The sequence below is a fragment of the Cyphomyrmex costatus genome, unplaced genomic scaffold (assembly GCF_001594065.2).
Source record: "Cyphomyrmex costatus isolate MS0001 unplaced genomic scaffold, Ccosl1.0 scaffold2, whole genome shotgun sequence".
Taxonomy (NCBI): domain Eukaryota; kingdom Metazoa; phylum Arthropoda; class Insecta; order Hymenoptera; family Formicidae; genus Cyphomyrmex; species Cyphomyrmex costatus.
The window spans coordinates 2,209,496-2,225,762 of NW_017276038.1; the positions used below are offsets into that span (position 1 = coordinate 2,209,496).

General features: G+C 30.7%; 2 protein-coding genes across 2 annotated transcripts; both read right to left on the minus strand.

The window, feature by feature from the left end:
* Positions 1-2,304: 2,304 nt before the first annotated feature.
* Positions 2,305-5,115, minus strand: LOC108773204 (ornithine decarboxylase 2-like). The gene is made up of 7 exons (XM_018538938.1): positions 4,914-5,115; positions 4,723-4,799; positions 4,330-4,502; positions 3,386-3,686; positions 2,778-3,017; positions 2,480-2,688; positions 2,305-2,357 (listed from the first exon to the last, which is right to left on the minus strand). The coding sequence occupies exons 1-7, from the start codon at positions 5,095-5,097 to the stop codon at positions 2,324-2,326; spliced, it is 1,218 nt and encodes a 405-aa protein (XP_018394440.1). The 5' UTR covers positions 5,098-5,115; the 3' UTR covers positions 2,305-2,323.
* A 2,350-nt stretch (positions 5,116-7,465) lies between these two features.
* Positions 7,466-10,430, minus strand: LOC108773205 (ornithine decarboxylase 1-like). The gene is made up of 7 exons (XM_018538939.1): positions 10,247-10,430; positions 10,093-10,169; positions 9,845-10,017; positions 9,471-9,771; positions 7,954-8,193; positions 7,668-7,876; positions 7,466-7,530 (listed from the first exon to the last, which is right to left on the minus strand). The coding sequence occupies exons 1-7, from the start codon at positions 10,428-10,430 to the stop codon at positions 7,497-7,499; spliced, it is 1,218 nt and encodes a 405-aa protein (XP_018394441.1). The 3' UTR covers positions 7,466-7,496.
* Between the last annotated feature and the right edge of the window lie 5,837 nt (positions 10,431-16,267).

Below are 16,267 nucleotides of genomic sequence, written 5' to 3' on the forward strand. Positions count from 1 at the left end.
CGCTCAATTACTTCGGATACATCGATTGCATCGGATATATTCATATATATCTGCATGTGAGCGGCGATCGGCGATGGTTACAAAAAAACATTTAATTTTGAGTTTTCCCAGATGTAATAAAGTTGGCAACGATAATTATCCGACCCGAGTATCTACGAAATGTCAGTGAAGCGATCGATCGTAATAATGGAGCGAAAAAAGGGCACGTATATCGCGCTCTTACTTCAAAAGTGGCACAATTTAAAGAATTAACTCAGTAAGAAGGAGCGCCAACTACGGTCCAAGTTAGATGTTGATCAAACACATTTACTTTAGATATATAGCTGCGTGCCGATTACTTTCGGACCTCTAACATAATCAAACTGAAATAATAATAATAATCTCACAAATTAAATTTGATTATCGATTTTAAAAACTTTCCAATATCAAGAAATTTTTTAAATTCCCCAGAAAAATTATTTTTAAACTTTACAGAGAATTGTTGACTAATCAAATAATATTAATTGATAGAGAGAACATATTATTAACATAAATTATTTTTATCATTTTCTTTGATGAATTAATTGATGATTTCATTGATTTTTTTTTACTAAGTTAAGTTAGTTCACTTTTGATCAACATTAACTTGCTTCATTCTTTTTAGCTGCGTTTTGTTGAGTTGTCATTTTTAAAGTAAGGGAACAATACGGTGTTTAATTACTTTGTCGTAAAAATTAATAATATTTCTATAAAATTATTTAAAAAATCATCCGTGTATTATACATAAAAGTCATTAGAATAAAAGGAAATCATAATTATCTGCCTTATAGAGAATTAATGGACGCAATCAGCTCGTCGTACGGTATCTGCAAATGATAAACGCGATAGTCGTTTGTGCCACTCAACTCTAAGCGGCTGTTACGGGGATTTGCGATAAAGATGAAAGATAGCAGAGCGAGAATCGATGTCAATGGGCCGAGCGTGGGCTGAGTTTTCTCAGCCATGATGAAATATGGAACGTTCCTTCCGCTCGTTCTGTTCGGTGCTCATTAAAAGGAGTACGTGCAATTCGGGATGAAAAGCTGTGTACTTTTTATAGTTCCGCTCCGGTCGCGGTTCTTATCTGCGCCGTCGCGGTTTATTGTTGAGAATAAAGATTAGCCGGATAGTTATAATGTAATGTGGCCTGGTCGTGTACGTAATCGCGGGATTTATGTCACTCATCGCTTGTAAATCATCCGCGTGTACACATTCGCCGAAAGCTTACCATCCCTTCTTCATTATTACAACTATATTACAATATAGGTGTATTATATATGCATACATTTAATCAATTATATCGCTATAATTTGCGCGTTACAACCAACATGGTGAGATAAATACAGGAACGGATATGCACTGAAAAATCGCAAAAATCATATTAAATAAATAATTCTCGATATCTACATAATTAATTTGATATCTATATAATTAAATTGATGACCAGTCGTTAGTGATCTTTCGTAGGTGATTTTGTGCATTTCAGATAAAATCGAATAAATTGAACTTGCAAACTTTTATTGCGCGCAAACCTGTTGTCAATACAATATATCATCTACGCGCGTCAAACAAATTTAGATTTATAACACTTTTCTAAACAATGTGTGTGTATCTCTAACAATTTATATTCTATTTCTGCTTTTCTTTTCTTTATTTTTCTCTATGTATCTGCCCTTTTTCTATAATTTTTTTTCTATCTGTTTTTTCCCACGTCCCACGTCAATTACGAATCTTTTTCAAATATTTGTAGAAAAAATGGTTAAAAAATATACCTGTTAAATAAAAGATTAAAATTAAAATAAGGTTAAAAGTAGATTTTATATTAACGTGTTATATTATACATTAATAAAACGCATATAAACTAATATAAAACATATAATTTTTAAATCATAATTATATTAAGATTGCAATCTTAATATAACAATCCAAATTATTAAATAAGAATTATTCAGAAATCATATGTTATAAAATAAAAAGATGTGATAAATTGAGAACTGATATTTTTACTAATAATTCATTAATTATTAGTAAAGTCTTTCATAGGATAATTTAACCAACATATCAAAATATCCCAAATACATCATATGAATATTCTATCGATATTACGTTATATTTAAGCTGTTTCTCTGATATAATTTAATCATCCCTGCTGTAATAAGTGACAAATAATAATAATAAAATCATGTTTATCAAAATGTAGTTATGTGTCGAAATTCTTCGATAATGTTTAATATACAATATTGCGTTATTTCCATTCTTAACGTTAATTGATTTAATTTTTATGTTTTAAAATAAAATACCTTTTTTATATTTGACGAATTTGTGCCAGAAAGCTTTTCCTGTAAAAATTATTATATTATCAAATTATTAAATTAATCTTAAGAATCTATACTACTATAAAATTTAAGATATCATTTTAAATATATTGCATATTTTTTAATGTAAATGTAAAGACATTAACCACTGGCTTTCTCTAATAAATGGTCTCACAGCTGGAATCGGAAATCCATTGAATGTATTGGAAAGAGTTAATGTGTAAGCACCCATATTTCTCCAAACTAACCAATCGCCTATATGAAATTCAGGCAACAATACATCTTTAAGTATTAAATCATGCGAGTCGGCAGTTGGCCCCCATACATTTGAGAGAAATTTTTCGTCTCTCGTTAGCTACGATGATAAATTGATAAGTTATCTCGTGTATTTTATTAATGCGAAAGAACACCGCTTTGTCGTATACAGCTTCAAGTGCAGGTTACCTCAAATATCGATTCCGGGACTCTGGCCTGCAGGCCTAATAATTCGTCTAGAAACGAATTATATACTCCACAATTCATGTAATACATCCTTCGCATCACGCCGTCAGAAGTAGTGAGCCTTTTAGAATGTAGATACGAGGCTAAGGTAAAGTTCGAACCTACGTAATACCGTCCAGGCTCGCTGATGACTCTTATATCGGAATCAAGGTTCTCAATCGCACCATTAATAAGCTCAGCTAGCTAAAGAAATTACGAAACGTATCATTACTAGCAATAATAATAGTATCTAAATGAACAGAAAGAGAGAGAAAGTACGTTAATTTATTCAATTAACTCATTTCGAAAATTATCAGTCATATTATAATCCACATAATACAAAAATAAATAAAATTATTTTATAATATTTTGTAATAACAATTGAAGACTATACAGTACAGTAAAAAAATAATAAAGTAATAATGATGAGATATCTGATATATTAAACGTTATATATTATTTTATATTACTTAATCTACACTATCGTCGAAAAATTTAGAACAATAAAAACAGAAAAGAGCAAAAGATTCAAGAAAGTTTGAGTAAATAAAAAAATTTTCATTTTTACGTACCTCGTCAAGTTCCTCTCCGCAGATGCTCAAGAATCCACCGCCGATGTCAATCAACTTTACATTGTTGCATCCGATTGATTTAGCAACTGCAATTAACTGTTTGCATGTTTCGATGCCTCTGAGGTAAGCGTTCATCTCCAAACATGGAGTACCAACGTGAAAGCTAAAGCCGTATAAGTTTAAGCCGAGATCTCGCGCGCGTTGTATCAAATACACAGCCTCCTCACATGGATCGCAACCGAATTTCGCTCCCAACAACACCGGCGAGTTTTTCGAGTCGCATCGTATGCGTATCACTATCCTGTGCAGCCGTAGAGCAATTATAAATCATCAAAAAGTGAAACAAAGAAAAGAATTATATGTATAATATGATATTACATTATTATATATGATATAATATATTATGATAATATGTAAGTATATTATATTATATTATGAAATAGAGTAACTTTGATCTAGTAAGGGCAAATTTGATTCAAAAAGTGCCTAAACAACGAGCATGTCCAAAATCATGACATAAGATATCTTAAAACATTTTTAAGAGATTTTATGTCTTTATTTTTTTTTAATTTTAATAAAAATAAGATTACATAATTTTCTGGATCACATTAATTTGATAAAAGACACTGAAAATTAAGTGGTATGTTATTAGATAGCAAAAATAATAATTTTTCCAAGAACAAAATTTTATTCCTGTTTTTTTCTATAGTAAAAAATGTGAAAAAAACGGTTTTTTTTAACTATAAAGTCAATGTTTAACCGTTTCTAAGATATAAACATTTTCGTATAGCAGCATCATGAAAATAATCATATTTCCAAAAACTATATTTAAAATATATACGTATATATAGAAATATACAATATTATTTTAACGTCTAACTTTAACTAGCGCGCTTGTCTTACTTAGTCGAAAATTTATTTGTTACTGTTAGTCTCACACTTACTTTGCTTCTGGGAATAATTCCTTAATTTTCGTCAACTCAAGTTCGTTGTCAACCGTCATCTGTTCGACACCAACTTTTCTAGAGTATTCGATATGAGACGGCAATTTATTTGGATGAGCGAAAATAATCCGCTCGCCTTGTATGTCATACTGCATTACTTGCGCTATTTCTTGCTATTAGAAACATCGTTAATTAACTTGCGAGTTACAGAAGATGGCTTATTAATTTATGCGGGGCTTATACAAAGTGTCCCTAAGATATTTAATCTTCAATTTTTTATCTCTTTATTTAGATTAGGTAGAATACATTAGTGAAGCATAGTCAAGTACTTTAAGAACACCTTGTATAAATAGCGAAGATTTAGATATCTGTGTGATAAAAGCAAAGATTTACCTTTGACGCGCAATCAAAACAGGCATTTAAAGCCGCTAGAACTTTAATTACTGTCGAATTTGAATTGCATTTAATCGCTGAAATTTGAAAAGCTGAATGACCGTATAACTTTTAATGCAATACATTTCAGAAGATAATACAGCAATAGAAAAACAATTGAAAAAAGAATGCAACAAATGCTGCAGACATACCATAGTGCGGAACAACCTTAGGCATTTTACTAATCCATTCTTGATGTCTTTTAATAATGTCACCAATATCCACAACATAGAAGGCATCTTCTGGTTTTTCAATTTTAATTATATCTCTAATGACATCAATATCATTTAAGCTATCATTGACGACTTGTATGTCTTCGAAATCCGAATGTACCATGATGAAATTAATATAATAAGCACAACAAAATTTAAGATCTTTCTGCGAAAAAGATATGTACTCAGACACTTATTATATTTCATAATTAAAATAATTTTTTTTTTATTTAACTACTAAAGTCGAGTCCTGACTTATTGTTGACTATTAATAAATTACGTTAACTTAATCGACTATATATATATTATTCCAAAAATTATTAGAAATTAAGATAATAATGAAAAAATTATTTTGTAAGAGTTTTGTTATAATAATAGATTTACAATAAATATACAATATATAGTATATACATATACAATAAAGTAAAATGATGTATTAATTTTATATATTAATCTATCACCAAAATTTAGCAGAAAGTAAAACAAAAAAAGGAAAAAAATCAAGGTTTGAACAAATAAAAAATAAAAAATAAAAAATAGATTGCTTATATTTTTATAAGTAATTCCTCCAGATAACTGTCAAATTTTTATACTGTATTTTTTTTTAGTAACAATGAAAAGTATAACATACTGAAATGTACTGAAATGTATAAAAGATTAATATTATATAACAATTGCAATAAATTTTATATCCTTCAATTTTGCTATCGTTGCAAATAAACTAAATTAATATTTAAAAAATAAAAGATTAAACGGACTCTCGAAATTTAAACACAACTAATTTGTATAAAGGACGAATGAGAGTAAATAACAATCACCGCAGTTATAAGTGCGTAACAATAATTTAATGTCAAGGTTATAGAACTACTCCTAATTCCGGACGTTTCGACTGACTTCCAGTCATCTTCAGCATACAGCAAATTAATTTAAACACAATGGTCATTTCAGAAGATCCTCTGATCGGTCAAGAACAAGCAAGTTCACCCAAATTTCAATAGCAGTTGAAATAGTGTGATAAAAATTATCATTGTCTCAGATGATAAAACTCCGTTCTGACCGAACACAGGAACTTAAAATAAAATTATCAAAAATCGAAGTCGTGTAAGCGCATACAACTCACAACATAAACGGTCAACGATATAAAAATTATATCGTTCATTATATACTAAATAATAAACTAAATACAATGAAAACATGCCGTAACGGTCAAACTACTGGATCTTGGATGCTTTTAATATAATTTCGTGTGAATTTATATACTACGCACGCGCATGTAGATTCTTAAATGCGCGCCAAAATTTTTTTTTCCAGACTTACAAACTCTAATAAACTATCACAGTACTATCACGAGTTAAATTGACTAACAATCTAACAATTTTGATGCTCACAGCATCTTGGATTTTAATAATATTGAACGACATATTAAAATCTATAAATAACATATTAAAAATCTGTAAATAATTAATTTATATTGCGAAAAATATTACCAATATATTTATTTTAATATATATAATACATATTATATATACTTACGTTACGTATACTTTGTATAGTTCAATACTCCGCAAACGAAGATAACTGACATACGAAGCCACAGAGAGTAGATGTGTGCAGTGGAACTGACGACTGACTGGCACCAAAGGAGCGAAATTCCTACCTTTTATTAGCTGCTTTCGTTTTGCAAATCAGAGGCATCCGCAATCATTCTATCCTGTGTTTACCGAATTCGGTGAACAAGAATAGAATGATTACGGATGTCTTCGATTTGTAAAACCTAGCACAGCTATTGTTATACACTATTTCCAAATTCGCAAGCAAATTCCAAATTTCCAAATTAAGCAATTACGAAATCAAAACTCGACGCGTTGACGATTACAGTAATAATTAGTTCTATTGCTAACACAGAAATCTCACAAGCAAATATTATTGACATATCTTAACGTGTATCTCTTTGTTTCATGTTTCCAACAGATATTAAGGAGATAGTTAAATTAGACGATTTAATGATAAATTGTATTATTCGCTGACGAGCAAGGTTAGCATTCTTTTATGATTGAGAACATTCAATTCAGAACTTCAAATTTACCTCTAAATAAAAACTATAATACATAATATATAATTAAATTTTAATAGATAATACAATTTATTTAAATTTGTATTCATAATGTAACAAGTATTTTATTTACTTTTCTGATTATTATAATTTTTGTTGCAAAATTGACTAACGTAAAAATTATATAATTATTAATATAATTAATAATTTATTCGATTCTTTACAATTCTAAACTTCGGTTAATAATGATACATTTATATAATAGATATAAATTTATACTAAACTAGAATTAATCTATAATATATATGCATAGTTAATTGAATTTAAAGCTGTTCTAAAAATAAAACTATGCATATATATTATAGATTTAATTCTAGTGTAGAATTAATTCTACATGTAGAATTCATTCACTCAATTATTACTCTCGTCGAGTTATACTGTTCGAATTATTGATTTTAGAAAATAGACTTTTACTTCGAGTCAATTTGCGCTTTAAAATGTTCCCTGAAAATATTAATAATTTAATTTATACAAGCTATAGACACATTGTGTGTGTTTGTGTGTGTATGTATAAAAAAAACAATAATATTATTAATAGAATTCTACATATTTCATTATTTTTCAACATTATCAACATTAACCATTGACTCTTCCTAATGATTGGAATCACAACTGGAATCGGAAATCCATTGAACGTAGAGGCTACGGTTAAAGAATAAGAACCCATATTCTTCCAAATTAACCAATCGCCTATCTGAAGCTCAGGCAACATTATATTTTTGGCAATTAAATCATACGAGTCAGCGGTCGGTCCCCATATGTTTGAAAGAAATTTCTCTTCGTTTATTGGCTGTCATGATAAAGTTATAATTGTTTCTTATTGAGAATCGTTTTTATATGCGCAAAAAATGTAAAATATAAAATTACCTCAGATAGTAATTGTGGGCGCCTAGACTCTAAGCCCATCAGTTCGTTGTAGAAGGAATTGAATACTCCACAATTTATGTAATACATTCTCATCATTACTCCATTCTTCGGAACAATTTTCTTGGAATGCAAATACGAGGTTAATGTGAAGCCGGAAGTTACGTAATATCTTCCCGGCTCACTGATAAATTTTATCTTGGGATCGACATCCTTGATCGCATCATTAATAATACTGGCGAACTAGAAGGATTACCAAAAATGCAGAGAAAATGAGGATTCCTGTTACACATGTGGTCAATAATGTCTTTTCACTTAAAATTAGCTGCGTTTTAGACAGAGGCATCATACACAATTATATTAATTATCTGCAAATTGTAACAATATTATGTTCGTACAGATGCGAGCATGAGTTCCAATTATAGTTAAAATTCCGTTATAATTAACCTCATTTCTTGCAAAAAATTTTTAACTTGTTCCTATTCTTAAATATCAAAGTGAAACAATTGCCGATACGACTGGCACGATTTTTTGGTAATTAATGTTTACTTATTACGAGTATTAAAGTTGACGTGTATTAAAGTTTTTATTGTATGATTTTCAATGCCAACTTTAAGGTAGTTTGTAAGCAACAAGTTAAATGCTAAATTAATTTTTAAAGTGTTGTTCTCTCATTTTGAGAAGATAAGTAAACTTGAATAATTGTATTTCTTCGATAAAACCAAATTAAATATAAATTTTGTCAGTGTTTTTATATTAGACTTTATAACAAGTAAATCCCAGGATTTTTACGAAAAATATTGCAGAACGTAATTTTTTGTTAAAAATCTTTATGATAATTTTAAATAAGAAGAATCCAGAGATATTCGAAGTGAAGAAGACATGCTCGTAGTAAACATTCACGAGAGCAGGATCAACGCAACAATATTACTAGGAGTGTATTCATGAAAAACGAAACTTCTGAATCTGATAATATTTCAATTTTAAAATTTTCTGTGAATTCAAGCTATTTCGACTTCGTAGGAAGTTCAAATAGACCTAAAGAATTCAGATTCTGTAAAAATATAGTAGAAAGGAATACTTCACCACACATTCGCAGCTAATCACATCATAGTATCTCTTTTTATTTAAATTTTGTAAACCGTTGTAGTCATTTTAAAATTACTAAAACGGTAATTTATTAAATATCTAAATTAATAAATTATTATTTTTGATGTAATGACTAAAATATAATTGAGAAATAAAAGATTAGGTAGGTATATACAAAGAAAAACAAAATAAGGTTTACATTATATATACCATCTTTTCCTCTATCAATCAGATAAACACTTCTTTTGAGATTTTAATTATTCTTACAAATTCTTTCCAAATCTAAAGTTGGTTTTTCGTTATAAAAACCTTAAACTCTATTTTATTCGATTTTCTATATTTATGTAGGAATAATGTTTCATGTCTTATAAAATTTATGCTAACATTCTGATAAAAGAAAATTAGTAATTATCGTAGATTAAGTCGTATACCTTGTCAATATCTGTTTCTCTCTTGCCCGGAAATCCGCCTCCGATGTCGATCAACTGCACCTTGTCGCACCCGATTGCCTTGGAAACAGTAACTAATTGTTTGCACAATGCGATCCCTCTGGCGTAAGCCTCAAACTCCTCGCACGGACTACCGACATGGAAGCTAAAGCCGTGCAAATTCAAACCAAGATCTTTCGTGAGCTGTATCAAATGCACGGTTTCCTCGTTCGGTTCAGTGCCGAATTTTTCTCCCAATACTATCGGCGTTTTCTTTGAGTCGCAGCGTATACGTATGACGATCCTGTCGCACGAAGGCATTCGGTAAATTTCTAAATATGCCTATAAAATCAGTATATTATGTACATTTCACATACTCAGCTTCAGGGAAGATATTCTTGATCTTGAACAGCTCACTTTCATCATCGACCGTCATTTGTTTGACGCCCACTTTTTTAGCATATTCTATGTGAGACGTATACTTGGCCGGATGCGCAAAAATAATCCGATCACCTTGCACTCCGTATTGCATTACTTGTTTTATTTCTTGCTATTGGAGGAAAGATACGTAATTATTTTTAAATATTTGTATTAAATAATTAAAAAGGAAGATTTGAGGATTTACCGCGGATGCACAATCGAAACAAGCATTTAAAACTGCCAAAACTTTAATTACCGTTGGATTCGGATTAGCTTTAATCGCTAAGACAGAAAATAAAGTTAGTAGTATTAAGAATTTATAAGTGCATTATTGAGAATGTAAAAATGTATTTAAATACCAAAGTGTGGAATAACTCTGGGTAGCTTGACAAGCCATTCCTCGTGTTTTTTTATGACGTTACCAATGTCCGCAATATAAAAGGCATTTTCTTGGTATTCTGTATTAATCATAGATTTTATAATATCCATATCATCCATTATATCGTCAAAAATTTTTATTTCGTCAAAGGAAAATTGTGCCATATTAAAACATGTATCACAGTGGACAATTTTTAATTACATATATGTATGAACACTTTCTGAAAATATTTAAGAATTTATTGCTTATGTTAATAGATTACAAATTATATTTAGAGCATTCATAAAACAGTAAGAAAAATAATAATTTTATAGAATTTTCGATATCTTAAAATGAGACTTTTGAGATCATATTTTCAAATAAATTTTTTTAAATAAAATAACCCTAAAGTCAATTAAAATATCAAATGTAAGAAATATACTTAAAAAATTCCCTATACATATACAAATATACACGACTACCTCATTATTTTTACGGTAACACATATTTTACAGTCCATTTTATATTCTCTTACGTCGTTTCAATTTTAGTAACGATGACTTTGTTTTTATTACCAATCTGTAGAACTATTCGCGGTTGTGGGACATTTTCACGTATCACTAATAATACTGTCGCTTTTACACTTATGACCTGTTAGATAAAGAACATATATTAGGAGACACAGTAGTGTCTCAACGCTAAAATCAGTACATATGCACGACTATCTGGTTGTTTTAACGGAAATATATTTTACAGTCCATTTTATATTCTCTTGCGCTATTTCAATTTAGTAATGATGACTTTACTTTTATTACCGATCTGCAGAACTACTCGGGACTGAGATATCTTCGCGTATCACTAATAATACTGTTGCATTATTGCATTTATACTTACGATCTAGAAGATAAAGAATATAACTAATCCTAAATACATACTTTCTCACAAGAAGATAGAAAAATATAAATTTCCTAATACATTTTATGTTATCTAATATATTTTAGTCATAAGTGATCCGTCAACAGAATAAAGACACTAATATAAAAGAAGTCATTGTTTAAACTGAAAATGTAATTTGTCGAAAATCAATTTATAACTACACTTATTTATTTGATGAATCACCGTGTAATAAACACGAAAGAAATTTTGAAAACGCATCGATTTATAAAAATCGACACATATAAAAATTATAAAATAAAAATGTAGTTTATAATATATTACTTGCAAAAAGTTAATATGATACACATAAATTAAACAGTATGATAAAAAATGCAAAATTAAAAAAAACTAGAAAGAAATAGGAAAAGAAAAGAAACGTCAAGATTGTAGATGCAAATACTTAAAAACACAATTATATAGTTGCAAGAAATATTTACAGCTTCAATAAATGCAGCAATGAATAATAATAAAGAATAATTATAATTAATAAAAATAAACAAGTAAATTATAAGCGGATAAAATATAAAGAAGAATAAACTTACCGATAAATTAAATTTGCAACTTGAACGGAATTGTCAAAAATGTTGTATGCTAAATATATGCAGAAAATTCAGCACAAGCAAAATGATTCATTTGCGAACAAAATCTTCTTATATATTGCATTCCCACTTAGGTCTAATTGTATAAGTAGGAATGCAAGGTGTAAGAAGATTTTCTAATTATACGAAGAGTGTACGACTAATGGAATTCTAGTAACGTACTTGCGAAACAAATACGTTAAAACGGATAAATAAATAAATTTTTCAGTCTATTTTACGATTCTTATATATCTATTTTATGCTCTCTTCTCCTTCAAAGCATTTGTTCTATCTGCAATTACAGTAATTAGTATTTCTGTTCATGTTGTCATGTCTTAGCTCGTGCAGAGTTTTGTAATCCGTTTTTGAGATAATACCTCAAAGTAATTTCCTCGGATGCACATCATTTGTCTATATAAATAATTATAATTATAGGTCTGTTTTCTGTTGCTGATTCAGTACACATTTTGGAACTATAAAGTGAGATACTTAAGTATATGTTTCATATTTAGCGAAAGCGCAAAAAAGAAAATTCTAATACTAATAATAGAAATAAAAGCAGATCTCATGAATATTACAACATCACAGTAGTAGATAAACGCAACATCACTTAAAGTACACATCTTACATTTTAAATGTATAAACCAATATAACGAATAATATTAACTCAAGAAATCTCATTATCGTTAATTAATTTATTTAAATCCATTCACAAGAATGTGATGTAAATTCATGTCAGTATATCACGCTTTTTCTACGCTTCATGAATAATATTATAGTATTTTTTTACGTAATGATCAGGTTTGCGGTTTGTATAATTAAGCTAAAACAACGTGAGATCAAACAACGGAATACTTACTGTAGAGAAGTGAAATAAGAATTCTTGAATTTCTTCGACGATCTTAGAGCCTCATTTACTCACAGTTCTATTAAACCCCTTTTCCTTGTTCACCATCGGAGCTCCTGTCCTCGAAATAGTCGTCGCTGACACAAATAATGGGGGAGCTCTTTAAGCTAGTTTCTCAGATACAGGAGAAAGGGTTGTGAAGTGGCGTCTTATCTACAGCGACCCGATTTTTTTTTAATTTCTGCTTTGTCCTCGGAGCAGAGAATCAACAGCACCATTTTACGTCAGAAGGACAAGCTAATTACGAGTCCGAAGTCTAAAGGGGAATATAACGCGAGATAATAAGCGAGGATCTTTCAAAACGTCAAGGTATTGCGACGTTTTTCGTTTAAGAAAACTTTGTTGCCGGTTATGACACGCGACGAAGAAAAAACTGTCCTGTCCATAAGAGATAAGAAAATTCTCGCTCGTAAGGCACAACTAGATAATTAGTGTCATTCACGTGCTATGAAAGATAACAAATTATATGCAACTGATTCTTTGCCGCGCTTCTAGATAGTTCAATCTATTTGTGAGCTTTATTACTAAATTAAAGAATTTCTTAATTAAAAGTCTCTCAGAATTTAATAAGCAACGTCATGGTTCTCTACTAATATCCATGGATATTAATAGAAAAGGAATAAAGGGCTGAAAAGCAAAAGCCAGCTAAAAATTACGTAAAACAGTATAATCATGCAACTACTACCTTAAATTTCTTATTTTAAAGGTACTTTTCTCTATCTTTTGCTCTCGCAACTATGGAAATTAGAATGCCGTTTCTCTATCATTATTATAAAACTTTCCCGTGCTCTTTCAGTTTGTTCAATAATAATCTTGTTCTCTTAAACTTTGTTATCGAGTTTTACAATAAAATACGCTACGCGCACGTAGTTACGACAATAGAACGTATTTTCACTTCCGCAGGTCATCCCATTATATTCGTGTATGACCGTTATTTTCATAAAGGATGAACGACGCGGGAGATTTCTGAACTTATGCCACATTCACGTATTTACCAGCTAACTGGCCGGCCGACTCGCTTTAAAATGACGCTTAGCCTGGGGCCAGTCGTTCTTTGCAATGGTTTCTAAGGGGAGAAAACGAGGGGCCAAATAGGGCGGAAAATAACCATCCTCTACTCAAATAGTTTCGAGGAAAAACGGAAGAGTATGACGAGTTTGTACGTACAAAACTATCGACATGTAATTGGAAAGAAAAGTTGATTGCAAAATTTGAATTTAGAAAAAGGGTAAAATCAAAAAACAGATTTTAACTTATAAATAAAAATTATAAAAATCTTAATTAAATGCAAGAAAAATGGATTTGTTGAAACATATAAAAATTAACTAGCTACAGATCTAAAAATAATTTTGCTTGGACCATTAAAATAATTATGTCAGACATTTAAGCGGCTTGCTAGAATATTAAAACTTTTTACAACATTGTTCATTAACATTTAAGCATACTATATAATTATTTCGATGGTCCAACAAAATTATTTTTAGATCTGTATCTAGCTATTTTAAATACTCTTCAATAAAGTTGTTCTTTCCATATAATTTACACATCAGTATTATAATATTATTATGAATGTGAAATTAAAATTTAAACTGTATATTATGTAAGTACATATATTAGATAATAAGAAATAATAACTGCACAGAAATTGTTTTTCATTGTTAATATTGAATCATATAAATGCGAATCATAGAAATGTGACAATTATAATTGTAATAATGTATAAAAATAGCCAATGTGTAGCTACAAAAATGATGAAAGTTTTTACGAGCTATTAAACTACGTAGTTGATTTGCTTTTTGCAAATGTTCTGTTCACACATCAAGAAAAAAATATCAGAAAATGTTATAGCATGAAAAATCTATTGCTTGTCAACAGACGGAAATTTATTCGGCAAACAATCTAGTCGCACGCTGCTTCGAAGTATGTTTATCATTGAAACGTATATATAATATTATATAGAACGTATAACTAGCATGTGCCGGTCTGTGCGATACGGAGAGCGGATCGCAATCCACATGACGTGGACTGAGAATTAAAGCTAAAGAAGAAGTCGACGCACGTTCTGGGAACACCAGGTCGGCGGAGTGGCGGATTTCCTGCACTTGGACGTGTACAGGTGATGTCGTTTTGACCTCCCATCTCTTTCTCCTCGGTAAGAATGGCTCGTGGAATTTGAATTTTACAATGGCACTCGGTTGATCCCCGCACACTTTCCGGATAGCTTAAAAAGCACATGAAAAGAAAAAGGCAAAATCGGTCTGAGTCTTACGTATAGCTTGTTAATCCTGGATCTTGCGTTAATTTTGAGATCAAATAAATCTTCTTTTTTTTCTTTGCCTTACGTGAGTTTGCCACAATGATATTTTTCATCTTTGAAAAATTATAAGAAGGTACATATATGTACACGAAAATATATATATATAAATTTTGTTGGACTATTAAAATAATTATGTAGGACATTCAACTCTCTTAGTTATCATAATAAATTTTTTACGCTCATTACGCTTGAGTTTCCTAATTGTTTTGATGATCTAACAAAATTATTTTTAGCAAAGCAGAAATACAATTTTTATTTCCCCAGCAGAATTTTTTAATATTTCGAAATCCTTTCCGTGCATCTTTTTTTTTACGTGATTTTAAGCGAAAGAATAATATTCGTTAATACCTGAACAAAATGTTTGTTGATGGACAGTCGTTTCGAAAGATTTGTTTGCAGATCAAAATTCTCCCTCACGGATTCCTCACGCATTAATCAACGTCACGCACGCGTCTGATAACATTTGTCGTAGGCACGACGCTATGAAACCGCTTCTTTGATATTCGTTAGTATGTCACGCGTAATATCCGGACGGACGGCTCGATGATGGATTTGACGCTCTCGCAGATTGCCGCATCGCGCCGAACAATGTTCGTGTATTTTTTATATGACGAAAAACATTGCAATATATATTACGTCCTGCCTCCCCGTCGACCGCTACGCTCGCGATACGTAAAATTGCACGCGTTGTTGGCAGCTGTCGCCATCGGCCAGCCATCCCGCTGTCGTCCCGTGTTTTTGACGCGACGATTCGGCCGATTCGCCCGGCATGATAGTCACCGATTGATTATTTATCGATCCGCTGTCGCGAGCATCAATTCGTACGGGAATACTTGGCACGTTTGTTCGCTGTGTTTCAAAAATCCGAAACGCGCTCTGCGCGCCATGTAGGAAACGCGCGCGTTTACCTCTCGACCTCTGGCTCACCTGACCTGGCACGAGGATTCCGATATACCGAATTTAACAGTTGACGCTGTCGCGCTAGAATCCCTTAAACACAATGAAAAATACAGGAAATAAAAACGAAGACCAACATATTTCGATCTATCAGAAACCGTGCATTCTAATAGTTTGTGATAGATTAATATCTTTTATCTTTTATCAGCCGAAATTAAAAGCATCATTATAGTACAGGCAGCTAACATTACGGAGAATGCTTCATTTTCTTACGAAATCGACAAAACATTTTGCAATTCGTAAATTTTAGTCACACTGTAATTCGTGGTAATTGCCGTCGTGTGCTAGCATCCCCTTAAAACTTTACGGCGAAACATGAAACGAAGT

What these genes read in the sequence shown, in the direction of transcription:
- LOC108773204 (XM_018538938.1), bottom strand. Translation starts at nt 5,097, where the DNA reads ATGGTACATTCGGATTTCGAAGACATACAAGTCGTCAATGATAGCTTA. An exon ending in TCCCGGAATCGATATTTGAG is followed by an intron (nt 2,689 to 2,777) that starts GTAACCTGCACT and finishes TTATCATCGTAG; the next exon opens with CTAACGAGAGACGAAAAATT. An exon ending in TTTATTAGAGAAAGCCAGTG is followed by an intron (nt 2,358 to 2,479) that starts GTTAATGTCTTT and finishes TAATTTTTACAG; the next exon opens with GAAAAGCTTTCTGGCACAAA.
- LOC108773205 (XM_018538939.1), bottom strand. Translation starts at nt 10,430, where the DNA reads ATGGCACAATTTTCCTTTGACGAAATAAAAATTTTTGACGATATAATG. An exon ending in GAGAAACAGATATTGACAAG is followed by an intron (nt 8,194 to 9,470) that starts GTATACGACTTA and finishes TAATCCTTCTAG; the next exon opens with TTCGCCAGTATTATTAATGA. An exon ending in GCCCACAATTACTATCTGAG is followed by an intron (nt 7,877 to 7,953) that starts GTAATTTTATAT and finishes TTATCATGACAG; the next exon opens with CCAATAAACGAAGAGAAATT.